This window comes from Hipposideros armiger, unplaced genomic scaffold (assembly GCF_001890085.2).
Source record: "Hipposideros armiger isolate ML-2016 unplaced genomic scaffold, ASM189008v1 scaffold_131, whole genome shotgun sequence".
Lineage (NCBI taxonomy): Eukaryota > Metazoa > Chordata > Mammalia > Chiroptera > Hipposideridae > Hipposideros > Hipposideros armiger.
This window is the reverse complement of record NW_017731481.1, coordinates 1561458-1589248: the sequence shown is the minus strand read 5'-3', so window position 1 is coordinate 1589248 and position 27791 is coordinate 1561458. Positions and strand designations below refer to the sequence as shown.

Below are 27791 nucleotides of genomic sequence, written 5' to 3'. Positions count from 1 at the left end.
GCTCTCCCAGTTTGAAATCCCCACCCAAGGAACTCCAGGAACATCCTCACTCAACACAGGTGGGCTTCTCTATAACATGCCCAATTTCTTTTTAGCCTTGTGTCTTGGCCTTGAGATGTGAATGTTAAAGCTCTCTATGGAAATATTCCTTCTTCCACTAGGCAGTCCCACAGTAGAGGTAGACTTTTCCAGAACTAAGGTGGGTTGGGGGACAGCTTGGAAATAAAAGAGAGAAGGGAGGTAGGAAATGTAGTAAGATCAGAGCTTGAGCACCCGGGGCTCACAGAGAGGAAATGTGGGTTTATCCCATGACCCTTAGGGTGTGGTACCCAAGCAGAAGGCACCTGACACAACTGCTGGGTGGGGGTGGTCCATGTGGTACCTGCCTAAAAGGAGTTCTCTCAAATTGCACAACACGCTGCCTCTCCAAGTAGGGAAGGGCCACTAGGCTGGGGGTGCTGGCTATGGGTTCGTGGACAGTCCAAAGCTTGCTGACTGTCTAGGAAAACTGCAGAGGGCAGGGAGAGGTTGAGGTGGCGGAGGAGATTTGGGGTGAGGAGCAAGGCTGCAGATGATCCCACCCCCATCACCAAAATATCCTCCTGCTGGTTTTTATCTCCTTTCTCCAGCCTTCCAAATGGAGGCCCCATTTAAAACAGAAAGTGCTATGACTTTTTCCCCCACAAATGTACAAGAGCAGGGCAGAGATACTTCTCTTTAGCATTTCCCGTTAGGGATTTCACTAGTTTCTTAGTGCAGTGCTATTAGAAGCTAAATGCTCACTGACTTTTGATTTGTTTGTTTGTTTGTTTGTTTGTTTGTGGTATCTTCTCTCCCCACCCCAACACCCCAACTGCCTGTACCCTCTTTAAGAAATCTGTTTAGTAAACTATAATACATTTACCTGCAGAAAAGACACTGAATCCAGCAGTCCTCCACTCTCCTCACCATCCTTCCCACCACACAGCGCCCAGCCCCCAGAGTCTAATGCCCTTGACCCGCCCTCATTTGTCTCAATGTCTGAAGTTGCCCTGACATTGATGACACACACACACACACACACACACACACACACCCTCAAAGTGGCCTAGGCAAGTAAAGTACTAGAGCCACCCAGGCCTCGGACTCCAGGAAAACCATTACTCTGTGGGCCTGAGAAACATCGACCCACTGGGATGGGAAGACTCTAGTAAGAGAGGAGTCTGCTCCTCTCCCCTCCCCCTGGGTGGGTGGAAGAGGGTGTCTCATCCCAGGGAAGGAGAGGAAAATAAGCTGATGCCATAATAATGAGTCACTCGGGTTAACTCAACAAACTCCCACAGGCATTTGGAAAATGTTAGTGCTGTTCATAAATTGAATCAGAGTTCAAGAGGTGATAATTGAAAGTCGTTGGTTCAAAATCAAGAGGTGAATGTGGGCCTCCTATCTGGTCTGCTTGGCCAGCTGCCTTCCAGGGGAGCCCCAGGGAGGACCCCAGAGGTCTGTTTCAGCTGTCGGTGACATCAGCTTCCCTGACTGGCCTTGGGACAGAGTACTAAATAATAATTAGAGTAAGTGGCCTGGACAAAGCCCTGCTTAGAACACACAGAGCTTAAAGAACAGAGACCTGCTAAGCTTTCTCCTGTCTCTTTCTCAGCCAGACCTGATGTCTCTTTTATTTATTGCTTCCTCAGAGTTCCTGGGCTTTCTACTCTTCTGCAGTCTCCTTGTCCTCTAGAGCAGAATGCTCACAAGAGCAGGCTTGGCTCCAGATTGCTGAGTTCAAATCCTGACTCTACCACTTACATGCAATGTGACCTTCAACAAGTTTCTTAACCTCTCTGTGCCTCTATTGTCCACTCATAAAATAAGGACAATTAGAGCATCTACCTTCTTGTGTTGCTGTGAGGATTAAATGAGGTAACACTTATAAAATGCTTAGAACAGCGCCGCGCACATAGTAAGCACCCACCAAAATAACTTCTCATACTTGCTTGTCGCATGGGCATCAAAAGATGCATAGAATCTGTAGGTATAGAGGAGGGCCTTCCAGACCTAGCAGGAGGTGTACCTTGGTGATGGGAGGGGGTGGAGGAGGGCACTAGAGTATTCCTTGACCTCATCAAGTTTACCTCTCACAACTAGATACCACAAGGCCCATCCCTCCCTTCACTCAGGGCTCTGCTCCAGTGTTACCTTTTCAGAGAGGCCTCATGTATCTAACACTGTAACCCCACATCACTTTCCATCTTCTTTCCATGTTCAATTTGTATGACACTTACTACTTCCCATAGGTTAGATATTTTATTGCCCATCTAGCCACTTCCCCTCTCTCCTATTAGAATACAGATTCCATGAAAGTAGGATTTTTGTCTGTTTATCCAGTGCTGGAACCTCAACAGTTCCTGGCACCTAACAGGCGCACAGATATTTTTTAAACAAACAAATGATTTGAACAACCATCATCTCATTTTCCTGTTTGTGCAACATCCTTGTGAGGGATGGAAACCCCCTTCAACCTCATGATAGGGGACATTTAGGACTTTAAAAGCTATTCTATCATTAGGAATAAATTATTCTTTTGCATAATAGTCACACAGTTCCCTAGAGTAGGCATATTTATTTCATTTCCTAACATATATTATTAATTTGCAAGCATTTGTTTCTGGAGCTACACATTCTGTTGGAAGCATGTGTTCCCTTTGATGATCTTCTATAACCAAACACCTGGAATACAGGTGGCTCCAAATAAGCTCTGGTGGTGTTGACATTGATCCCCATGACTTCCAAAACACTGGCAGTTCTTTTTTTTTTTTTTAAGATTTTTTTATTGGGGAATTGGGGGGATGGGAACAGTGCTGGGGAATTGGGGAAAGGGGAACAGACAAGTTGCTGTCGTTTTGTTCTTCAATCTAGTTGTGGAGGATGTTGCTTCACTGGCCCAAGTTGGCACCATCATTGCGCTCTTCTCTGGCGAGGCAGATCAGTTGCCGGCTTCTGGACGGCCGCTCACTGCGGCTGCTGGCCGCTCACGCTGGCTGCTGGCTACATACGGTAGCCCATGGCAACCCACTGCCACAGGGACTGCAGCCCACGCCGTCGCCGGCGACTCATGGCAGCCCAGCTCCAGGTCGAGCTGTTGTTCAGCATCTTAGCTGTGGAGGGGCAGTGTCACTGGCCCTCATATGTGGGATCCGAACCGGGGCCCTCTGGCATCCCAAGCGAGTTCTTAACCATCGCGCCACTCGGCCGGCCCAACACTGGCAGTTCTTAAGGTTTGGTTCAAACCTCACTGCTCCATAACAGATTCCCCCTCTGATCTCAACGCCTCCTTTGAACTCCTGGCACTTCTTGTTGGAACCTCTCACTTGGTTTTAATCATACACGGCCATCGGGTATCTCTTGAACTATTGTCTCAGTGAGTCTTTAACCTGTTCATTGTTCTTTTTTATTTTCTGTATAGCTATATCTTTCACCTCTACAAGTTTGCCATCTTCCCAAGGGTTGGAACCATAGAATATACTTACTTATGTCTGCTGTTGGGTTTATAGATTGCACACAACAATTCAACAAGTTCACATCTGAATGAAAGAATAAATGAATGAGGAGAAGCTGACCTATTTGTGCCATCAAGTCTTGTATTGATAATGCATCTCTGTTGCCCTCACCCTAACATCACTTGAGGGACTGAAGGTTGATGTAGATATTGGCAGTGATTTTCTTTTGGAAATGCTGATTATCATCTTTGTATCTTATTTCAGAAATCCTGGAAATGCTTTTCTGTGGAGGCTAATTACTGCCTCAGTCATTACAGATACAATAGTACAATAGTATTTTTAATGATACTTGGTACACTGCCCACTTCTCTCCTTCGTTCTCTAATACTTAACATTCTTTTATTTAGGAGTTCAAGGTTGAGGTGCTGAGAAAGGTCATTTGAAAAGCAGCTTATGGAAGTGGACTACAAGGTTAATGTTAGAGTAGAAATAAGGTCTTCACTTCATAAAGTCATAAAATTTTAGAGATGGAAAGAACATCAATACATCTATAACACTTTATTTCTTTAAGAAAATAAGAAGCCAAGGTTTCAAAACGGGACCATCTAGATGTGCTTCATTGTTGTGTGGATTAGGAATGTCCAAATGAGTAACATGCCTTGGGATTCACCCAGTGTAGGGGGGCGGTTTCTGCAGATAAGCAGGAGGGAGAGAAATGTGGAGGTGGCTGATGAATTATAGCTTATTTCCTTACCTTTTTTAAAAAAAATTATCAAAGGGTGATATAAATACTGCATGAAAAGATATCTGAAAGAGGAGCCGGATAGAATTCACAAGAGGATTAAATAGAAAGATAATGGTCTCTATTCAGTTATTAAGGATATGATAAGCCTTGCGTGACATATTATGTGTGGCACCTGCTCTTGTTGCCTTGGTAATGAAGAGAAAATAGGACAGGGGAGCAGAAGGCAGATGCCAAGGTGTTCTTCAGTGGTAGCTGCTAAGTTCCCTGTTGAAAGGAGCTTAAGAGGATCTTGAAAGAAAGAGCCTGTCATCCTGCTGTCAAGTTGTGAGGAATGACAAAATTCTGGAGATGGTAGGTAGGCCAGGTAGTAATTTAATTGAGTTTAATTGTTTGGGCTCCAGAAAGAAAAAAGAAACGTCTTCAGTCAGCATTTGGCCAGCTGGGTCTGCCCCTGACGGTTAGAGCCCGGATGAAGGAGAAAGAAGCTGGTACCACAGCACAGGGTCCCCAAGAACTCCACGACCTCATTATCTCTCCTTGAGGTTAAGGATCCAGGACCAGCATGGAAGGCTTAGCACCTGCTTCCTAGAGCCGCTTTTGCCTGGTTCAGAAGGGGGTATTATTGAAGTTACTGCTATAATGCTAGAGAACTCAACTGCAGTAGACTGGGATTAAAATCAACCTTATTGTTTCACGACTCCATTTCTCAACCCTGTGGAAAGGGACAGTCTCAGTTCAATCACCTCTCATTAAATACTTTAGGGCCAGGGTTCGTATAAACAGCAGCCTAACATTTCGGCATTGAGTGTGCCTCAGGTCAGTGGCTGAGGTCTTTTCTGACTAGAGAGAACGGCCAAATTAATCAAGAGACCCTAGTTGCACTCAGATTTCCAAGACTGACTAATTCTTCCTGGAGAATATTGAATTTCACTTTTCGCACTTACCCTAAAAATACCTGAGGCCCCTGTAATCAAGCAAAACCCAGAGCACTCCCTCCACTCTGCGTCACACACCATCCAAAGCATTATAGTACTCTTGGGTGACTTTGGGTGAATTACTTAATGTTACATGCCTTGGTTTTGTCTTTTGTCAAATGGGGATAATAATAGTAGCTACCTCATAGGGTGAAGATTAAATGTTGTAAGACATTTAAAATGCTTAGAGCAGTACCTGCCTGGCATGTAAAGTTTAACTATTATTTTCAAATCCTTTTCCCTTCCTGCTTTTTCATTTGTATCTTATTGTCACTACAGTGAGTTATGATGGGCCAGAGGACACTGGGGGGGTCACACAGCATGATATTCCCAGGCCTCCATTCCTAGTAGATGTCCCAAGGCCATCTCCCCCTAAGCTGGGAAAGCCTTGCTCCAGAGGCTGGACACACTTTGGGGAACTCAGGCCCCTCTGAATTCTTCAGGCAGGTCAGGCTGGCCGTGGGTCACCCATCCTGTCTCTGCCTCTTCAGGGAGAATCGTTCAAATAAAGGAGAGGCCTGAGCGGATCTACTGGTCAGCAATGCAAAGCCGTCTGAATGGACACCTGAGCATCCTTCAGAAACTCTGGAATCATGGGCTTCACTGCCAATATTCAAGCCCATTTGGCCATTTGAAAAACAAAAAGTTTTCCATATGAGCATGTCCCAGTGAGAAGTGAGTTTGATTGTGCAGTTTCTCCAATGTATACTACTCCTCTTCCATAGCAGCAGGCCACAGAGGCCGGTTTCCATTATGTGTGGAAGCACGGGACCTCGTTTAGTAAATGGGACCATTCTGGCAGTGCATCTCATACATGTTTTCCAAAATGTGTGTAATCTCCACCCTGCATCTGAGCTCCCCAGTCAGCCACCAGGCAATATGTTCAGCAGTGTCAGCTCTGAATGTAGCCAGCGCCTCACACAGTGGGGAAAATAAAGCATGGCAAGGCGACATGGGCCAGTACACTGGATGATGGGGAATGCTGTTAGAATTATATGCATGCACCTCATGACATCCCAACATCTTCTCACCCTTAGCAGAGAGAGAGGAACGGTTGAAGAACTGTCTGCCTCATTGCCTTGGGAGTTGGGCCTGGACTGGCAATTTCGAGCTAATGGAGATTGTGGAGGGAAGGTTGAGAGGTGTGGATTGGGGCGCAGAATCCTTTCGTGCAGCATAACCTAGGGCTCTGGGATGGGCAGCGCCTGTAACTTCCTCACCTAGGAAAAGACAGTGATTCCAAGGCTGTTCCCACAGGGGCCATAACAGCTTGTGCGGAAATGAACAATTTGGTCAATCCTGAACATCTGATTGTTGTTGGTTTTTTTTTCACTGATGTGACATCTGATTGTTTTTTGTTTTTTTTTTCACTGATGTGACTCATTTGAAAATTTGAATTAATTGGATTCCTTCGGATTCCAATTCAGCTAACATTTATTGAGCCTCTGGTATGTGGTCAAGTATCATGCTAACACTCACATATGTTATTTTGACCCAGCCTGGCTGAAGCTCCCGTTTCGTTGGGAAACATAATCCTATTCAACTCAAGTGAGTGCTTCTTCTGTGCTGGGCGTGGGGATTCTGAGATGAATGACTGAGAAGATACCTCATCTCATACGCCCCTGCCTGGGTAGTCCTGGGTGGTCCCAGAGCTGTGTAGCCAAAGCATTTGCTTGTTCTCAAGGCACTTCGTTCTTTAGGAATCAGATCTGGTTCTATTTCTGGTCCAAAAAGAGAAATGGATGCTGAAGCTGAAATTTGTTATTGTACATAAAACATTCTGTTCTCTTCATCTGGTTATTTGATGAGAAACAATGACGTTTGGATGCCTGTTTGCTTCTCACTACCGGGAAAATAATCCTGTCCCTTGTTGACTTGCCACTCGAATCCAGTCCCCTCCTTCTCTCCAGCACAGCGACAGGATTTCTGGGGTGCTGGGCACAGAAACCACTGGGAGCTGAGGCTTTGCTTAGCTTCTCCCATTGGCAAAGTCTTGACTGTGGACTCTGCAGTGCTGGGGTAGGGGTAGCAGGAAGAGGGCTGCCCAGAGCATATGATTTGAAAATCAGAAGAGAGGGAGATGACAGATATATTAAAAAGCATACTGGTTTTTTACACTGGGAAGAGGGATATTAAAAAAAAAAATTCTCAATACTGAAAAATAAGTCCAGAGGGCAAAATCCTTTTCTAACTCAAGGGGACATGAGGTGTCACATTACACTGAGGTCAAGTCAGGGAACTAAAGAGATCCCTTCGGAACAACACTCACTGTCTGGTCCCAGGAATCAGGAGAAACCCTATGTGTGTGTAAAAAGAAAATCCTAGATTCAGCTTCACCCTCTCCCGCAGTGATCAAGGGTTTAGTGTTGGCCCTCTCTGGAATCCATGTAACACCTTTCTCATGGGTTTAAAAATAGACTCCAGGCCGGCCAACCCTCTTAAAAGGAACATAATAGAGATCGGTGCCAGCACTGTGGGACCTGATACCCTGCTCCGATGACCTCCCTAAATAGACCCGCTGTTGGGATCCCTTACTCCGGCGAGGCAGGGCACCCTAATTGGCCACTGGGAACTCACTACACAAAGTTTTAGCAAAACAACCAAGACTCTCTTTTGTCCACTCCCTTTCTTCTCTCACTACTAAAAAGGTAAAGAAGGAATTAAAAGGTCTGAAGGGAGTCAGACTGGATTTCTTAATCCACTCAACATAATAGCTATAGCGTATGTTCTGTAAAGTTCCTGCCTAAGTAACTGGGGAGGGGTCTCATGCAGGAGGGTGCAGTGGTGTCTGTATGAGGAATAACATTTTCCCAGCAATGATGCTCTTGATGGTTTACAAACGCCCAGGGTACTTGATGGCTGGCTCCCAGTGGCGATAACCTAACTTGCCTTTCTCCGTAAAGGGTGGAGTTCCTGGTACCCACCCTTATCATCTGGGCCCAGAGATGCTAGGAGCTGGGGTAACTCCCTGTGTGGGTGAGGGGTAGGACAGATAGAAGAATGGTAGAGAGCAAAGCTGTACTTGTCAGCAGGCCGCGACGCAGCCAGGGTGGCAGGAATGCTGCAAGAGGAGCTGTCAGACGCGGGCTGGGGAGCAGGACTTCAGCTGGACACATAACTGGAGAATTGTTTCTTCGCTGCAGAGAAAATGGAAATTGAAAATGGTTCATTATAAGCCCAAGAGGTCTAGTTGCTACAGCAGAGCTCTGGGAATTCTTGGGTTCCTGTTCTCTGACATGGATGTTTGATCTTGGATAAGCAGTGACTAGGCCTTAATTTTTTAGGATAGAAACAAGATCAGTAACACACCTTACCTGGGGAGGGAGGGAGTTAACCTTTGGCAAATGCTTTGGCTGAGAAGAAGGAAGGGAAGGAGTGAAAAAGAGTGTCCACTGTCATTTATTGAGTACCTACTGTGTGCCCAAAGTGGTGCTAAGGCATTTTTACATGATTCTCACAATACCTGGAGAGGTGGGCCAAGTTATCTGCATTCTACTGATGAGGAAACCAAGGCTCAGAAAAGTTATTTCCTTTATCAAAAGTTACGCTGCTCAACTGCAGTGGGTTGGCCGACTAACTTCAGTTATTTTAGGGCTCCTCAGACAAGCTAATAGTGCTGTTGTTAAGTCAGTTCCAAGTCTGAGAAGATTGCAGAGGATGGTAAAGCAGGAGGAGCAGGATGGGCACATCTGTCGTCCAGTTAACTGCAGGGGAGAGTGGCAGCCATTGCCCAGGGCAGGAGGTACCAGGAGGCCCTTTTCTGGAATCCTGGATCTGCCCTGAATTTCAGCTCTGATGTTCCTTTAGAGGGGAGCCAGCTTGTGTCCCGGCTGGCCACCACCGGAAGCTGCCTTTTCCTGTTCTCCTAAAGCGTCCTGGAGAGGCAGAGTCATCTGAGACTCCCACACCCCTGGGATTCTTTGCTTCAGGCTTTTGAGCAGAAAGAAGTGTTCTCCCAGTTCCTGGAAGAGCTAATGATTCAGGGGAGAGTTCGCGCAGGGGTCCCATAAGCGATCCCAGGCTCCCACTCTATCCAGGGGTTTGATGTGTTGCACAGTGAATTTCTTCTCTTTTTTCTTCCTGCGCTGTCTCCTGACGTAGCTTAAAGTGGCCTGGAGGACTGAACTCCGCAGCTAAAGCCTCCAGCACTTCAATATGCTTGTGTGCGGAGGGAACTGCGGAGGCAGTTGGTAAAATATTTAACAAGATTGGAAAAAACCTGCAGACGCCATGAATCTGTAGGATAGAACAAGTGGTCTGGTGTCCTTACTGAGAACCCCTAGTTTCTGCTTTTACCCATCATTCCCTTTCTGTTCCCTTGCTTTAGTTTCAGTGATTCTCATTGGCAGATCTCTTGGGCACCTTAAATACCTGCAACAAAAAATGCAGCCTTGAAGTATAAAACAAAACCAAACCAGGAAACAGGCAAGGAGCAGGATGATTATTTGTTGTTTAAGGTGTGATAGTGATAGAAGGTGGAGGAAGGACAGTCAATTAATGGGGGAAAAATAATGGCTTATCTTTCTGAACCCCTACAACCCTGCAAGTCATTTTGTTTATCCTGTGCTTTTATACACTATATCAAATAGTGAGCTGTCTTTCTCTGCTATCCTGAAATATCCCCAGCAAAGATTCAGGCCTTTCTGAATAATCTAAATCTTTTTTACATCAGTTTAACCCCATGATTTACAGTTTTCTTATGACTACTAGAAATGGTGCATATGTCGTCTTCAAACATGAGTCAGCAAGCATTTATTTGGCATTACTGCCCAGCACTATGCTAAGCACATAGGGAGCTGGTGGGGAAAACAAGGGGAAACGGTTGGGTACACGGAACATGTGAATCAAGCTGTCTCTGCCTGTGAGAAGCTTATGATTGAATCATGATGACTGGGCTACCACACCTGGGAAAGGGCACCTTATAGTAAGTCCCATTCTGGGGTTCCAGGCTCTAGTCCTGGTGGCGTTTACATCTTGAGGCCTATATCTTTTAGCTCCCTCTTCTTCAGCGTCTGCCATCTCAGTTCCTTTAACATCAGGCCTTAATGAGCAACATGTCATTTTTTTCTCCTCTTGGGCCTTGCTTGACTCTTCGCATATCTAAGTTGTAAAGCCTCAACCCTAATATGGTCATGGCTAACATCAAGAATTCTTTGCAGTCCTGAGTACTCAAGTCCTCTGACAATACCTCAGCATCTTGCCCATTACTCTCACAGTACTGTGGATTGTATTCATCTTCTGGTCCACTATGACTACCTCTACTTTTTTCTTTGTGATTGTCTATAATGCATAGCATTGTATAGTATAAAGAGTACTGGGCTTAGGAATTAAAAGATCTGGGTACCAAAACTGGACTGGGATTTTTTTTGCCATTTAACTTGGGACATTTCACTTTACTTGCAAGATCTCAGTTTATCTCACTTTTAAAACAGATAGTCTCAAAACTTAATAATAGGAAAACAAACAACCCAATTTTAAAAACAACAAGAGATTTCAACAGATACATCACCAAAGAAAACGAACACCTATGTGGATGGCAAGTAAGCCACTGAAGAGATGTTTAACATCATTAGTTATTAGGAAAATGCAAATTAAAGCCATACTGACATACTAGTACACATGTATTAGAATGTTTAAATTAAGACTGACCATACCAAGTGTTGGCAAGCACATGGACCAACTGGCAAGGAGAGAGAGATTACTGAGGGCCAAGAAGAAACTTCTGGAGGTTCATTATCTTGATTGTAGTGATAGTTTTATGGGGGCATACATAATATCAAAACTTACCGAACTGTACATTTTAGATATGTGGGTTATAGTATGTCAACTATATACTACAGTTTAGCTGTTAAAAAATAGTCTTTCAGTTTATTGTGCAAGTCAATTGTATCAGTGTTTTGAAAGTACTGTACATATTATTCATCTTCCATTTGAGTAGGGCTTTTTCTCTCTCTAAATATTAATGTTGGAACAGTGCTTTAGAATCCCTTGAGATATCCCAGTGGACTATGATCAGGGCTGTTCCAGTAACTGTAATTTATTAATTGAAACTTTCGGTGTAGAGGATTGAGCAGATCTGAGAGGCAGTTTTAAGACTCACAGGCAAGAGACCTGTAGCATGACCTGTATTTGAAAAATGTGTGCATGGGGAGAAAAGGGGCTGCAGTGAATTCCCCCATCCAGACATCCTGCCCTTTGGTACAGCAGAGTGGGCGTTTTTCAGCCACCTTTCAGAGGTTGCCTGTCCTGACATTCATCCTCTGATAATGTTGAGGGTCTTGGCCTGGAGAATTCTAATGATGTCTTCAAATACCAGTTGTTGTTTTTTTCACCCTCGTGGGGAGGAGTTATTTGCATTATATGCTTCAGATCATTCTTTTTTGGCAACATCCTGACCTTTTCTCTTGATCTTTATTTATCCCACTAATTTGGGACTTTCCCATAATTGTCGAATGGGCTTGAAGAGCACCTTATTTTGGAAAACACTCTGGAAGTCTTTTCTACCTTTCAGGAACATCCTCCATATTATCTCTTCCTGGCTCTGAGCACATTTTTTGTGAGGATTCTTGGCAATGCTGTTCACAGAAGGGCTTTGGGTCAGTAGGACCCTCCACTTACCAGTGGGGACCTTGGTCCTGACTCTTAACCTCTCTGGGCTCAGTTTCTCCATCCATACCACTTTATTAGCATTGTCTACCTTACAGGGTGGCTGTGAGGGTTATATGAGGTAATGCAATATGTCCATCACCTAAAGGGGATCAATGTGTTAATAATTCCTTACCAGCATACAGCTCTACTCTACCCCTGAGTCAGGGCAGGAGGGGTGGAAAAAGAACATTTGGTATTGTGTCTAGACCACTATTTGAAGAGCGCATGAAACTGGTCTCATAATATAGAACATCTAAGATTTGAACAAGCAATATTGCCAGGGGCACCAGGTATCTGGCATGGCTTTTGCTCACCATGTCTCATGACTCCCATGTTGAGCCTGCTCTTAACAATCCCTGGTGTCACCCCCAAAGACTTGCCCAGCCCCAACATGCTTTTGACATCTGCTCCTGAGATGACCTCATGAAAAGCTAAGGATGGTCCCAGAGCCGATAACTGGGAGCTTCCTCCAGCCCTGGGTGACATTTCATTAACAGCAGCAGACCTGAGGGACGAGGGAGCCTGTAGTAACAGATCTGCGTCCTGCCTCTCAGCTTCATTTCGCGTCTCTGCGCTCCGGCAGAATCTGGAATAGACTGATTAACTGGGATCTCAGGACACCATGTAAGAGCTCGAAACATGCAAATTGGTTATGGGGCATAAATAGACTTTGCTGAGCTCACCCTGGCGGTCTTTACAGGCTCCGAGGCCCATTCACTAGGGCAGCCGGGCGGCAGGAGGAAGGGCGGGAGTGCCATGCAGCTTGGAGCTCCTCACCTCCATTGGACGTGTGTGCCTCCCTTCTGCAGCGGCAGAGCGCCGGCTCTCCGCCCGGGCCCGCACCTGCAGCTCGGGCCGCACCCCACCCGCACCCTCCACGCACCCCCTCCGCTGGGCTTGGCAGCAGGTGCTTTCCCTCCTGAGATCTCTTCGCATTAACTTTCCTATCTGACATAATGGAGAGAAAATGAAGAGATCCCATTAGCGACTGGCTGGCTGGCTGGCAGGCTGGAGGGCGGGCGGGCGCAGAGTCCGCGCCGGAGCCTGAGCCCAGCGCAGGGAGCCTGTATTTTTAGCCAGATGCCGCGTAACTTGCTGGCGCTCCCCGCGCCGCCGAGCAGATAACGGGGGAGGGGGAGCAGGGAACTGGGCTCGGATTGCAGCGCGGGCGCCGGACGATGGCAGCGAGACAGCGCAGGTCCGGTCCAGACCCTGCGGTGAGTGACGACCGGCCCGCGGTCGCTCGGCCAGGGAGCTCCGCGCGCGGGGGGCCGCCGTGCGGGGTCCGGGGCACGGGGCCCCTCGCTGCGGGCTCCGCAGGCGCCAACTTTCGGGAGGGTGCGGGGACGCGCGCCGGGCGGCCGCGGAGGCTTCCAGCAGGATCCAGAGGAAAATTCCTTTGGCCCGGAGGCTGCCTTGGCTGAGGGGCTGGTTCCGGGAGGCGGCCCGGGTGAGCGGCGCACGCGGGAGCGCGGAGCCGTCGCTCAGGGTCCCAGAAGGGACCCGGGGCGCGCGGGGCCCTAGCCGAGGCCGCGTCCCCCTCACCCCGGGAAGGGAGTCCCGCCTAGCGGATTCTGGTGTGGGGACTCCCAGCTGTCCTTCACGGGGACCCAGCCGGACCAGCGGAGATGCCACGGCCTTAGCCTCTGGCCGGAAAAGGGACCGCCTTGCTCATGGCATGCCTGACCCCTAAAACCTTAGCAACACAATGGACCCGAGGTCCAGAGGTAGCAGGCAATGAATGGGGGCGAGAGGAAGGCAGACCTGTTGTGTGCCCGGGAGCCTGGTGCTTCCCCTGTACCTTGTCATTGTCACAGCTCCCCAGCAAGCTGTGTATTATCCCTGTTATAGCAATGGGGAAATTGAGGTTTGGGAACTTGTGCGAGTCACAGCATCAAGTGGCAGAGCAGGAATTTACGCCAGGACTTTCCGTCATCAGGGTCCACTCTGGCTTTTCACACATCACTGCATCAGCCAGCCTCTAAGGCAGGGTTCAGGAAGGGACAGGGTTTTTCCCAAGGCCTCGCAGTGGTGTTGGGAGATGATGACGGAACCCAGGACTCCTGCTTACAAATCTCTTTTCCCCAGTGACACCTTTAATTTGTTCATTTTATCTTTGCCAATGGTAGTCTGACTGGAGCACCTGGAGACAGTTCATAAAGCTTTAACAGCAGAACTCTCTGGAAAGAAAAAGGAAAGAAACCTAATGCAAACACACTGTGGCTCAAGGCTCACATCTGTTTCTCTGTAGTTAATGGGATAAAGGCAGGGGCCACACAGGTGTGTGAGCTGGCTGGCGCTGACTGTCCATTCTGTGAGGCCTAACCTGGCCTTGGAGGAATACTAGGCGTTGAGTTTGAAGGAACTCTCAGATGTGGAGGGCAACCCCAACAGCCAATTGCATACTCGTACTTTGTCTTGTGGATGTACCCACAGGACAGGATCTGGAATCTCTTCCTGGAAGTTCTGACAATGGCTTTGTTAAAGGAGCTGCATTTTGCCCAAACAAGACCCTTTGGGAAAGAGATGCTGTCTTATTACTGTTTACAGAAATTGATAATAGCTCAGTTTCCATTCATCTTTTGCGATAAGGATGTTGCACTGAAAGACCTTGACAAAGTAAGTCATGATTTGTCCTGGGAGAACTTAGGCCATCTCAAGCCCGGGAGAAGATGTGAGGAGGCCCTGGGGCTCTCTTACCCCGCCGGAAACGAAACTTTGCCTGGCCTCTGTGTTTCTGAAGCCTTTCCTGCTCGTGTGTTACAAGCATGCTGACATTTAGCAGCTTCCGGCCTTTCTCTCCCAGGACACTGGAGCCCCCTCAGCTGCTTATATATTGCTATATTCGTATCACCCCACTCAGGAAGTGCAAGTTTAATAATAGTCTGGGTGTCTCAGGTAACCAAGGGTTCACCTCCCTTCTCCTGAGCAGCCCTAGTCACAACTTGAGTCCCAGGAGGAATTCCGTTCCCTTCCTTTCCCCTTCACTTGCTTCCTTCTGAAGTGAGGGCTGAAGTGGGCACGGCCTCTGAGCGCAGGCGGAAGCCTTCCTCCAGCCTTAGCTGAACTTGAGAAGAATCCTATGGGCACTAGAAAATGATTGGCCTATGAGGCAGTACAGCACCAGGGTTAAGAGAAAGACTCTGGAGGCAGGCTACCTAGATTCAAAGCCTGGCCAAGCCACCTATTAGTTGTGTGACTTTGGACAAGTTACTTAATTTCTCTATGACTAATTTACCTCATCCGTGCAAAAGGAGACAGTCAACGTACCTGCCTCATGAGATTATTGGAGGGAATTAAGTAGAGTGCTTAAAACACAGTAAGAGCTTTATAAAAGAAAATTTATTTTGTTATCAAAGGAAGTTCTGGGACATCACATGGATTAACCAGCAGGAATGTGGGCTGGGGACACAACAAAATGTGTACACCCCCTCCTCCCCTAAGTGCAGGTGCGAGTAATTTTCTCACAGGTAAAATTACATTAAAGTGAAGTTCAAGATGAGGAAGGGGCAAAGACACAAGTGAGCAGCCTTGGTGAGGTGCTCAGAGAGGGTGACAGCTCCTCAGTGGTGATGCGGGGTTTAGGGTCATTGCAGACTGATTTTCTGGACACAAGGAGCAGCCTCCTTTAGCATCTCTATTCTCCTTTCATGGAGCTTTACGCCTCTCTGAAGCTGCCCCAGGGGATGGTGAGGCTCAGAGAGGGCCAGGGACTCTGCTCTAATTTATCATACCCCGAGAGACTTTGGTTAGTATTTTGTCATTATTATTGTTGTTGTTGTTGTTTTTTGGTTAGTATTTACTCTGGTAAATATTCTAAATGGAATATATTGGATTCTTTTGACTCCCTTTCTGCCATATTGGATCACACGACTGTTCCTAGATGCATCAGGAAATTGTGCCTAGGATAGGTCATTGAATTGGAGGTAATTGAATTAGATAGATGGGCAGTATGGGCTCAGAAGAACGAGACGGTGAGAATGGGTTTAATATTTCAAAAAGGGCCATTTGCTATGGAGCTTAAACATTCCCTGGCTCCTAGGTAGGGTTCAGTGAATGCTTGTGGAATGAATCAATGGGTGTATTTGCGAATGACCCCTTTATTCCCGAGTTACTTCATTTTTTAAATCATGAAAGCAGGGACCAATATTCTGATTTTAAAATTCTCTCTCCTTTTACCCTAGCAGGATCCTGGACTTGAACTAGGACCTCAATAAATATATTGTTTAATTAAACTGAGCAATGCAGAGTGAGAGTGACACCCTTATCTACAATTTACCTATAATGTACCCTGAGGACCGTGCTTATGTGCTGATTACTTTATGCCTAGAGAAGACCAAAAAGAAAGTGAAAAAGCCTTAGCCGTTGAACTTTACCTCTAACTATCTAGGTGACCTCAGCCAGTCACTTTATTTTACCATCAGTTTTGTCATCAGCAAAAGGAAGGACTGGGACAAGATGATTCCTTTTTAGAGGCCTGACTTGGCTTTAACACAGGGCTCAGGGGTCAGAGCTAGGATCTTCCGGGGACCCTTTCTCTGCCATGGATTAACTGTTTGATTGGCAAAGGTATGTTGCCCCTCCCAGCCCCTACAATCTGTCAGGGTTGTCTGGACACCCTCAGGTTTGAAATTGCTGAGAATGCACCTCAGGGTCAAGGGCAGTAGAAAGGCATAGGCTTTAGACAGGAAGACCTGGGTTGATTCCCTGAGTGTTAACCAACTGCAGAATTTGGGCAAGCTATTAACTTCTCCTGACCTCAGTTTCATCACCTCTAAAATGGGGATAATTATGATACTACCTCACTGCTTGTGATGAGGATTAAAAGATATCATGTTGGTAATATGTTTGCCCAATGACTAGTAATAGTATTATAATTCCATTGCAAAAAGTATTTAGCCTTCTTCAGCCTAGTCTAAATTGGAATTCCCTTACCCTCTATTTGTCTGCATGTCTACCTGTCAGAAGCATTCTGCTTCACTTTCTACATTTAGGGCTTTTAACAGTCAAACAGTACCAGTTGATATTGCATCTGTTTTTACCCACCATTCTCAGGTTTTCATCCTATATTCTATTATTGTGCTGTAGAAGGTAGTCTGGGTAGATGGGAAGAGCTGTGGTCACTGGTTTACACATTGCTTTCATGCTACAATGACATAGTTGACACTTTTTAAGGAGGACACAGCTCACAGTGGCCCATGCAGGGACCGAACCGGCAACCTTGGTGTTATCAGCACCACGCTCTAACCAACTGAGCTAACTGTCATCCCTCTAACACTATTATTCTTAGGGAATAATATAGTGTTTTTCCTAATAGTTGGATATAGGAAAATATTCTCTCTATCTAATACTTGACAGTCTTTCTGAATCAGCAGGCACAACACACATTCCACTGAGGGACAAAACTTTGAATCCGATTTCTCTGAGAATACAGCTCATGGGGAACCAACAGATTGACCCTCATTTTGAAATATTTCCCCCACCACAGACACCTTGCTGAGGAACCTGGGGACAGTAGGTGCCCTGTGTTTTAGGCCAAGGGAGCTCTTGGCCTAGCAGACACTTCATGCTTTGAAGGATTCAAGAGCAGTAGAAGATTTGGTCCCTGACCCAAGAAGCAAACAGTTTGGCTGGGGAGACAAGACTTGCATAAATCAAATAACTTGAGGAAGATGTATTTAAAATACATTTTATTTTTTGAAGATTTTTATTAAAATATAGCTAACATACAATATTATATTAGTTTCAGGCATATACCATAGTTATTCAACATTTACATACCTAAAGAAGTGATCACCATAAGTCAGCAACCATCTGACACTGTACCATGCTATCACAATATTATTGACTATATTCCCTGTGCTACATTATATCACCATGATTTATTTGTTTTATACCTAGAAATTTGGACCTCTTATTCTCCTTCACCTTTTCTTACCCTTTTTAATTTTCCAATTACAGTTGACATTCAATATTATTTTATATTAATGTCAGCTGTACAGCATAGTGTTAGACATTTGTATAATTTAAGAAGTGATTCCCCTGACTAGTCTAGTACCCACCTAGCACTATACATAGTTATTACCATGTTATTACCTATATTCTCTATGCTTTACTTTACATCCTCATGACTGTTTTTTAACTACCAATTTATACTTCTTAATGCCTTCACCTTTTTAACCCTGTTCCCCAAACCCCCCATCCATCACCCCAATAAATCTAGTACCATCTCACACCATACATAATTATAATATTTTTTACTGTATTCCTTATGCTATACCCTATATCCACATAACTACTTTGTAACAACCAAGTTGTACTTCTTAATCCCTTTCCCTTTATAACCCATTCTCAATCCCCCTCTCATCAAATGTTCTTTGGCAACCATCAACATGTTCTCTGATCTATGAGTTTGTTCTGTTTTGTTTGTTTGTTTATATTTTGCTCTTTAGATTCCTCATATAAGTGAAATCACATTGCATCTGTCTTTCACTGTCTGACGTAATACTTCACTCAGCACAATACCCTTCAGGCCCATTCATGCCACTGCAGATGGCAATAACCTATTCCCTTCCATGGCTGAGCAATATTTCATTGTAAATATATACTACCTCCTCTTTATCCATTCTTCCATCGATGGACACCCAGGCTGCCTCCACATCTTGGTCACTAAACAATGCTGTAGTGAACATGTGGATGCACATGTCCTCTCAAAGTAGCGTTTTGAGGAGGGGATTACTGGGTCCTTCTTTGTCTTTTGTTTTAAAGTCTATTTTGTCTGGCCTAAGTATTGCTACCACAGCTTTTTTTTTCATTTCCATTTTTATGAAATATCTTTTTCCCATTTCTTTACTTTCAGCCTTCGTGTGTTTTTTGATCTCAAGTGAGCCTCTTGTAGGCAGCATATATAAAGATCTGGTTTTCTTATCCATTCAGGCACCCTATCTTTTTATTAAAACATTTAATCCATTTACATTTAAAGTAATTGTTGATAGGTATGTAGTTATTGCCATTTTATTATTTATATTTTTAATTTTTTTTCTTTTTGTCTGAAAGAAGTCCCTCTAATATTCCTTGTAATACTGGTTTGGTAGTAATGAACTCCTTTAGCTTTTAATTGTCTGGGAAGCTCTTTATTTGTCTTTCAATTTTAAATAATAGCTTTGCTGGGTAGAGTAATCTTGGTTGTAGGTCATTACTTTCATCACTTTGAATATTTCATGCAAATCCCTTTTGGCCTGCAAAGTTTCTGTTGAGAAATAAGCTGACAGTCTTATGGCAGCTCCCTTGTAGGTAACTAACTGCTCTTCTCTTGTTGCTTTTAACATCCTCTTTGTCTTTAACCTTTGGCATTTTAGTTATGATGTGTCTTGGTGTGGACCTCTTTGGGTTAGTCTTGTTTGGGACTCTCTGCACTTCCTAGGCTTGTATATCTATTTCCTTTGCCAAGTTAGGGAAGTTTTCAGTCATTATTTCTTCAAATAGGTTTTCAATTGCTTGCTGTCTCTTCTCCTTCCAGTACCTCTGTGATGTTGGTACACTTCATGTTGTCCCAGAGGCCCCTTAAACTCTCCTCATTTTTTTGGATTCTTTTTTCTTTTTGCTGTTCTGATTGGGTGTTTTCTGCTACCTTATCTTCCAAATTGCTGATTTGATCCTCTGCTTCATCTAATCTACTGTTGATTCCCTCTAATGCATTCTTCATTTCAGTTATTGTAGTCTTTATTTCTGACTGGTTCTTTTTTATGTTTTCTATCTCCATTTTAATGTTTCCTATTTCTTTATTGAAGTTCTCCCTGAGATCATTGAGCAGCCTTATAACCAGTGTTTGGAGCTCTGCATCTGGTAGATTGCTTGTCTCTATTTTATTTGTTCTTTTTCTGGAGCTTTGTTCTGTTCTTTTAGTTGGGGCATGTTTCCTTGTCTCCCCATTTTGGCTACCTCCCTGTGTTTGTTTGTTTGTAGGGCTGCTATGCCTCCTGGTCTTAATAAAGTGGCCTTATGTAGTAGGTGTCCTGTGGGACCCAATGGTGCAGTCTCCCTAGTCACCAGAGCCAGGTGCTCCAGGTGTGTCTCTTGTGTGGATTGTGTGTGCCCTCCTGTTGTAGTTGAGACTTGATTGCTGTTTGCACATCAGTTGGAGGGGTGGACCCTCAAGAGGACTGGCTGTGACTACAGCAGAGGAACTGCTGTGCAGGGGCTGTCCCTGCAGAGCAGTGTTTGCACTATCAGGCCTCTGGTGCCTGCCTAGTCTGCCCTTTGGGTGTGTCATCCTTGGAGGTGGCTGGGTGATGTTCTGGCCCAGTCTATAGCTGGCCACTGGGCCTGCTAGCCACTGGGAGGGGACCTGCTACAGGCCAACTTAAGCTGTTGTTGTCTATGCCCTGCCTGGGGCCACCTGACATGAGCCACAAAGCAATCCAGAGATGGCCGCTGCCCACACTGTGCTTAGAGGTGCCTTGAGAGGCCAAGCCACAAACCAAGGCCAACTGTCGCTAGTGCTGGGCTTAGGGCTGCTCAGCTAGAGGTATGAGACATGCTGAAGCTAGATGCTGCTTGTTTGGGTTTTGTGAACCTTTGAGAGGTTTTAGAAAACTCTGCAGCATGAACTAAGGCAGGTCGTTTACACAGAAAAGCCACTGGAAATGGCTTTGGTGTGCCTGAAACTTGGGTGGGGCATGGTCTCAGGGAATCAATAGGATGGGGCCAGTTTGATGGAGACTAAGAGAGGGAGTCTGCCTGCATCTGCACGCAGTGAGATGGAGGGCTAAACAAAAAAAACAATGGCTTCCGCCAGTGCCTCCATCAGGGAGAAAGCTGCCCCTCCAGCTTTCACACTGAAGTTAAACGACTCAGTTCCTCTCCGTGTATCCCTGGCGCCTTTCGAGCTGTGGCCCCAGGGCTGGAGCTGAGAGCGAGTGAGTCCATCAGTGAGTAAGTCCGCACACATTTAAAGAGAATGCCTGGGAATGCAGCTGCCTGCCATCTCACTAAGCGACAATCCCTGCTGGTTTTCACAGCCAGAAGTTATGGGGACTTTTCTTCCTGTCACTGAAACGCTGGACTGGGGAGGGGCTGGGACCCCTAGCTCCTCGGGGGGGAACCTCCGTAGCAGAGATATCTCTTCCGATTTTTAATGGTCACACGCAGGTGTGGGACCAGCCTGTTCCAGGTCTCTGCCCCTCCTACCAATCTGGAGGTGGCTTCTTTTGTATGTCTGTAGTTGTAGGGCTTTGGTTCAGCTAGGCTTCAGGTGATTCTCAATAATGGTTGTTCTGTGGTCTAGCTGTAATTGATGTGGTCCTGGGAGGAGGTGAGCACAGCATTTATCTACTCCGCCAGAGATTAAGGCTCATACATATATATCTTTTGGGGACCACCATTCAACCCCTATAATATGTTCTCTAAGGAGGGAGCATGAAGGAAGGAGACAGGAGAAAAAAACATGATATGTGGATGGGTCTTCTGGAGGAATGGCATCCCACGCTTCACCTATGGCCTGTCATGTGACTCTTACCTGTCAGACTCCACCTGAGTAGGCACCATGTGCCATGTACTGTACTCAGCACTTGTGCTGATATAATAATTATAATAATGTATATTATTTCCTCTCAGCTTCACAGCAAGGGTATGAGAAAGGCCTTACCCTGCCCGGCTTACAGATAAGGAAACAGGTGCAGTGGTGCCTAAGAGCGTAGGGCTATCAGCTACATGCAGCGGAGCTGCTCTGAGTCAGCTCAACCCCCTGTAATGATATGCTCTCTCACTATACTTCTCTGCGTTCACCGACTTTATTTTATTGTCCTTAGCTCTCACTCTTTCTGGCTGTCATTTATCCTTAATACAAACAAATGTTCCTGGCAGCAGTGTCTTGATATGTTGGTGTAGGTGGCTGAGCAACAACTAGGGAAATGAAGTGCTTTACTCTCATTCAAGACGTGGGGCACCTGTCAGGTAAAGCTCACGTTAAGCTGGCAACAGAGAAGGGTGGTTAAGTTAACTGATTTCAGAGCCAAACTGCCTGCATTGGAGTCCTGGCTGTGCCTCTTACCTGCTGTGTGACTCTGTACAAGTCATTTTAGCTCTCTGTGCCTCAGTTTCCTCATCTGTAAAATGGAGACCACAATAGCACTTACCGTGGGTTTTTTTTTAATGAGAACTAGATGCATATCTGCATGTGTATAAATCTTTATTTTATATGTAAAGTGCTGTTAATGGTTTTTAGCGCACAGTTAGTGCTATGTGCTGTTTACTTAAAAAACAAAACCACAAAATAGCACCAGAGAGCACGTGTTTGGTTCTGTTGTGCCTGCTTTTATGACTCACGGGGGGCAGGGGCTATGTGATTGATATATAAGGCTCCTTAGTAAAGACGCAGAGCCCTTGGAAACATCAAAGCAGTAAGACACCAGGCTTTGGAATGGGGTCCCTCTCAAAAGCTGGTTGATCCCTTCTGGGTCCTAGCCAAAAATGCTTGCTCATAAAAATACCAAAAGGAAGGGAGACTGGGCTTGAAGGCAGCTTCACATTACAGACCCCAAAGGGGTCCTGCCAGGGGTTCTAGGGCCTGTACCACATCTGGATACCATGGTGGGCACCAGGGCGCCACAATGGGAGGGTGCAAGGCTGCTGCCATGACCTTGTCCATTTTTTGCAGCTCTGGGCTTGAATGGGATCGTGAAGTTGTTACTACACAGAGCACACTGACAGCCTGCTATTTCTCCTCACAGGCCGATGCTGCTACCAGCTTTCTCAGGGCAGCAAGATCAGGTAACTTGGACAAAGCTTTGGATCACCTGAGGAATGGGGTAGACATTAATACCTGTAACCAGGTAAGTGGGATGGGGACAGGCATGTGGTCTTTGAAGAGTGGCTCTTGCCTGGTGCCATTCCCTGAGAGTTTTAATCTGCTTCTGTTAACCTTTTCCCAGTGGCCTCAAAAATCCCCCAGGGCTCCCGCCTGCTGAAGGCCCTAACCTTGTTGCCCATATCCCTGCCCCAGTCCAGGCCCCCACAGAGAAGGGCTGATGCTTGAGCAGTGTGGGCCAGGCTGGGCTCCATCCCCTGGGGCCTCTTCCCTTAGAAGTCGCTATTGGTCCCTGCTGTGGTCTTAGAATATGTGGCCTTTGAAAGTGGGCACAAGGAAGGGCCTTTGAAGGATGTTGTGTCTGTAGTGACATTAAATCTTTGTCTGTCAGCAGCCTTTGAGGCTTCTCTGCAGGCTGAGAAGGAAATAGTGGTGAGAACTGGCTCACAGAGTATTGACAAAGGCAAGTCTGGCTCAGGTTGAGCAACAGTGTGGCTTAAAAGGCCTCCCTGGAGGTTTCTAGTGCTATGTGACGGGGGCTTGGTTGGGGGCTTGGTTTCCGGAGAGGATGGTAAAGAAACTGAATGTATGTAGGACTGATGGGAGGGCAGTCAGACCAAAACTCTAGGAACTGACTGAAGAGGAAATCACTCCCCTAGAAAGAGAACAGGGGTGTGGCTTGCGCTTGGGGCTTGGATGGCTTTTGTTTGTTTGTTAGTTCTTGCCAGTCAATTAAGTTGTTCATGTGAACATGCAAATTCAGTTTTTAATTTAGAACAAATTTACCAATTTTGACTTTTTTGCTTTTACCGTTTTAATCATTCAAAAATTATTTTAAATTGTGGTGAAATACACATAATGTAGAATTTACCATCTTAACCATTTTTAAGTGTACAGTCCAGTGGCATTAAGTACATTCATATCATGGTAACAGCCATCCGCATTATCCATCCACAGGACATTTTTCATCTTGCAAAACTGGAACTCTGTACCTATTATGCAATGACTCCCCATTCCTGCATCTCCCCAGCCTCTGGCAACCATTCTACTTTCTATCTCTATGACTCTGACTACTCTAGGTGCCTTATATAAGTGGAAGCATACGGTGTGTGTCCTTTTGTGACTGGCTTATTTCACGTAGCATAATGTCCTCCAAGTTCACCCATGTTGCGATGGGCTGGATGGCTTTTGCAAGCCAGCGGGGCAAATTCCCAGAATGAAGGAAGGTTCACCTTTCTACTGGCTGTGCTCTTCTGTCCGTCAGCCCCCTCCACCCTGCTTAAAATGTAAAATGCCGCTTTCTCTGTCTCCCAGGGCCAGGACCCCACTTGGATTCAGTTGGTCTTCTGTGGTGTAAATTCACAGCTAAAAGATGAGAAGGACAGGGTGGGTGGTGAATGATAGGAAATAGAAGTAGGTGTATGATATGAAGCAGATGCCCGTGACAGTCAACTTCAGAGGGGCAATGAAGCGTGTGGACTGGACTTGAGGTCTCAAACTAGATGAGGAGGAGGGCTCGCTCCATCCCTCCATCCAAATATGCCAACATGGGCCTAAGGACATTTGTGGTCATTCTCACCAAGCATGCAGAGCTAAAGGTAGGCCTTTGGATCACAGATTAAAACTCTGAACCCATTTCTTTCATGGGAAGAGGCAGTAGGAACAAAGTATGGGCAAAGAAGGACAGTCCTAGAATGGGAGTGGCTCAGGAGAGGGGTCCCAGGGACCGGTTGAACACCGCACCCTGGAAACAGCGGCAGGAACTACAGCTGTGTTGCTCCCAGGCCCCCGGGTGAGGGGATTGTTCTCTCTCCCCACTGGGATGCATTCCTGGCAGAGAGAGCTCAGTTCTGAGGTTTCCTTTGTTCCCGCCGGGCTGGGGCTGCAGGAATCCATATGCACGTTTCTCTGCAGTGCAGTTCCCCGTTGGGGAGCACCAAACCTCCAGAGGCCTTCCAAGGGTTAAGATGCCAGCTCTCAAAGGAATCCATTTAGCAGAAATGGGGACAACAGAGCATTCATAAGCCTTGAGCCAAGGCTCATTTTCGGTGTGAAATTGGAAGATTTTGACGACACCCGGGAAATGGCTCTGTTCTGATTGGTCTCCTGTTGGTGAGGCCCCGGGTGTAACTGGCTTGTACCGCTTCCGCCTCTCCTCAGAGCACCTCCTGGGTTCATCTGAGGTTCAGAGAGCAGCAGGCACCCAGGTATTCTTTGTACTTCATTGACACCATTTCCGATCCATGGATCAGCTCAGCGCCAGTGACAAGTCACATTTAACCCTGCTAGAGACTAAGGGGAGGCTTTGACCTCAACGTGGAGACTGTGGTCCTGGCTAAGACCAGCCTCTGATTTTCAAAGAGCAAAGTTCTGCTGGCAAAGAAATGAAAGTCAGGGGAGGTAAAGGAAGGATTCCACATAGTGCAAAGCCCCTCCCTTCAGGTTTAGTCCTGGCTCCTCAGCTCTGGGGCCCTGTTGGTCTTTGTCCTGGGTTCTATGACGGCCTCAGGGCAGGGGCTGCAGATGGGCTGCCCCTCGGGTGCCAGCGTTGCCCGAGCTTCATTCTGGTTTTATAGGGCTTTATGGCTTTTGCTCTTGAGTACAGAGTATGGTTAATGGCGAAGGACTACAGTAGCTGAACTTATGCCCTCATTAAACACATTATTGCCTCCATCGGGACAGTGCTGCTGCTTGATACCGTTCACAGAGCCAGCCTCGTAATAGTGCTAGAGGATTCTTCTCTTTAAAACATGCATTTCTTGTTTTGAGAAGATAAAAACAGGCTCTTGTCCTGGGGTCATGGCTTGAGAATGTGCTTTGGCTTGAATCTTTTGAGCTGGTGGACAGTGACAGCAGTAATACAGTAAATGCTGATCCTTATATAAGTAACACACTTTCAAATAGTATGTTGTGTGGAAGGAATATGTGCTGCTTGCCATAATAGGAAGTAATTACTGTAAGTAGTGTGAAAAGAGGAACTCTTCTTGGCTTATATAAGAGACAGCTGAATATTCAGGGACGTTTCCTTATTGCATAGATTACGTCTACTCATTTTTATCATCATCATCATCATTATATTTATAGAAAATAACAAATTCACCTATAAGGACATACCTATACACATGCATGCACCAATATCTTTATATGAATGCATGATTCTTTCATTTATTCAAGCATTGATCATACTTTATACTCATTGTCTTTAGCCAATGTCTTCCTGTACATCTCTACATGTATATGGAGTGCTAGGCTTTAGGGATTTAATAGTAAAAAAAATAAAAAAGTTTTAATCCTCATTATCTCTGAATTATAGTCCACTGGTAATGAGAGCTATTAATCAAATCACACAAATAGATAGGCAAACCAAACTATGTTAGACATTTTGAAGGAAAGGCATGGGATTCTATGAGAATATGTATAAGAAAGACTTGACCTAGAGTTGGAGGCAGAAAAGGCTACTGTGAGGAAGAGATAGTTGTGCTAAGGGATGACTAGGGGTGAATGAGTTGAAGGAAGGGAAGAACTTTCTCGTCATAGAGAACAGCCTGTGCAAAGTCCCTGAGACAGGGAAAGGCATGGAGAGTTTAAGGAAGGTTAGAGTGGCTGCAATGCAGAAAGCAAGAGGGACCACGTGAGGCTGGAGAGATAGTCACAACAGTCTACAACAGGGATGGTGTGTCCCAGGACCCCGAGAGCAGTGCGTGTGTGTATGCACATTTGTGCCCACTGTGTGCATGAGAGTGTGTTTGCCTGTTGCCCCACACATTAATCCTGTTGTTGCTGATTAAGGAGCAGGATCTGGGAGAGGGGATAGAGTGGACAGTGGGAGGTATTTAAGCGCTTGCGACAATGCCTGTTGACCAAAGGGAGTGGAGATATTTCAGCTTTTAACAACCTGTGTAGCTGTATCAGCGTGCCCTGGTAGAATATCTGTCTACTCTACTAATAGAAGTAGTGTTAAGGATTCTGATCTTTAGCCTAAGAGTAGAGGAAAGGGAACCACAGGTTCAAACACAGGAGTGACATGGTCAGGGGTGTGCTTTAAAGGATCACACTGCCTACTGTGTAGAAGAGAGATGGAAGGGCCCAGAGGTGGATATGAGGAAGTCAGTTAGGAGACTACTGCACTAGTCTGGGAGAGAAATATCGGTGGCTTGGGTAATGGTCGTGGGTGTGGAGATGGAACAAAATGAACACGCCTCTGTGATGAATAGGATGGGGGAGGGCAGGAAAGAAGACTGTAAGAATGACCCTCAGATGTCTGCCTTATGCAGGGGGTGGAGACACCATTCATTGAGACAAGAGACGCTGGGAGAGGACTCCGTGTGTGGAAACAGAATGCAGAGACAAGAACAGGGCTGTGTGGAGAGCCTCTTAAAGAGTCTTTGAGGAATCTAAGTGAAGAGATATAGTAAGCAATTAGACATTTGAGCCTGGAATGTAGATAAGAGGTCCAACCCAAAGATAGATATTTGGAAGTCATTCAGCATTCGAGGAAGTCAAATGCTGGCGTCGGCTGATAAAAACTGGGATGAGAGTCATGTTGAATATAATCCTACCAGTGTCTTTGTGGGGTCATTCCACATGCATTGATTAAACACCTACTTTGTGCCAGGTACTATTCTAGGCATTGAGCAAGACAGACAAAATAGACCAAGTCTGTGCTCTTGTGGCTTTTACATGCTAGTAAAGGAGACAGACAATAACCAAGAAAAAGACCAAATATATAATGACAGCTAATGAGAAGTAGCATGGAGGAGAAAGGTATTTTAGATGGGGTAGTTAATGAAGGCCTCTCTAAGGAGATGACTTTTGAGAGACCCAAAAGAAGTAAATGCGACCATGTGGTTTCTGGGGGAAGAGCATTCCTTGAAAAGGGGCAAACGTGTGCAAAGGCCCTGGGGGCAGGAGTCAGCTTGGTTTGTTTGGGGAACAGCAAGAACAACAGTATGGCTGCAGTGGAATGATCGAAGGAGGAGGTGGTAGACATGGAGGTGGGAGACTTTTCTAGGGCCAAATCCTAAAGGGCTTATGGGCCATGGTGAAGACTTGAATTTTACTCCAAGGGTGATGGGAAACCATTGGAAGTTATTACACAAGAGATACTCAATTTGATGTAGGTTTTTTAAACAATCACCCTG

The 27791-nt window shown here is 45.8% G+C and overlaps 1 protein-coding gene across 1 annotated transcript in view; it reads left to right on the top strand.

Moving 5' to 3' along the window:
* Nucleotides 1-27791, top strand: part of ANK1 (ankyrin 1) — a 217526-nt gene that overhangs the window by 94450 nt on the left and 95285 nt on the right. The window contains exon 2 of the mRNA XM_019649237.1: nucleotides 22574-22675. Within this exon, the coding sequence (XP_019504782.1) occupies nucleotides 22574-22675 (102 nt within the window). The remainder of the gene's footprint in view (nucleotides 1-22573; nucleotides 22676-27791) is intronic.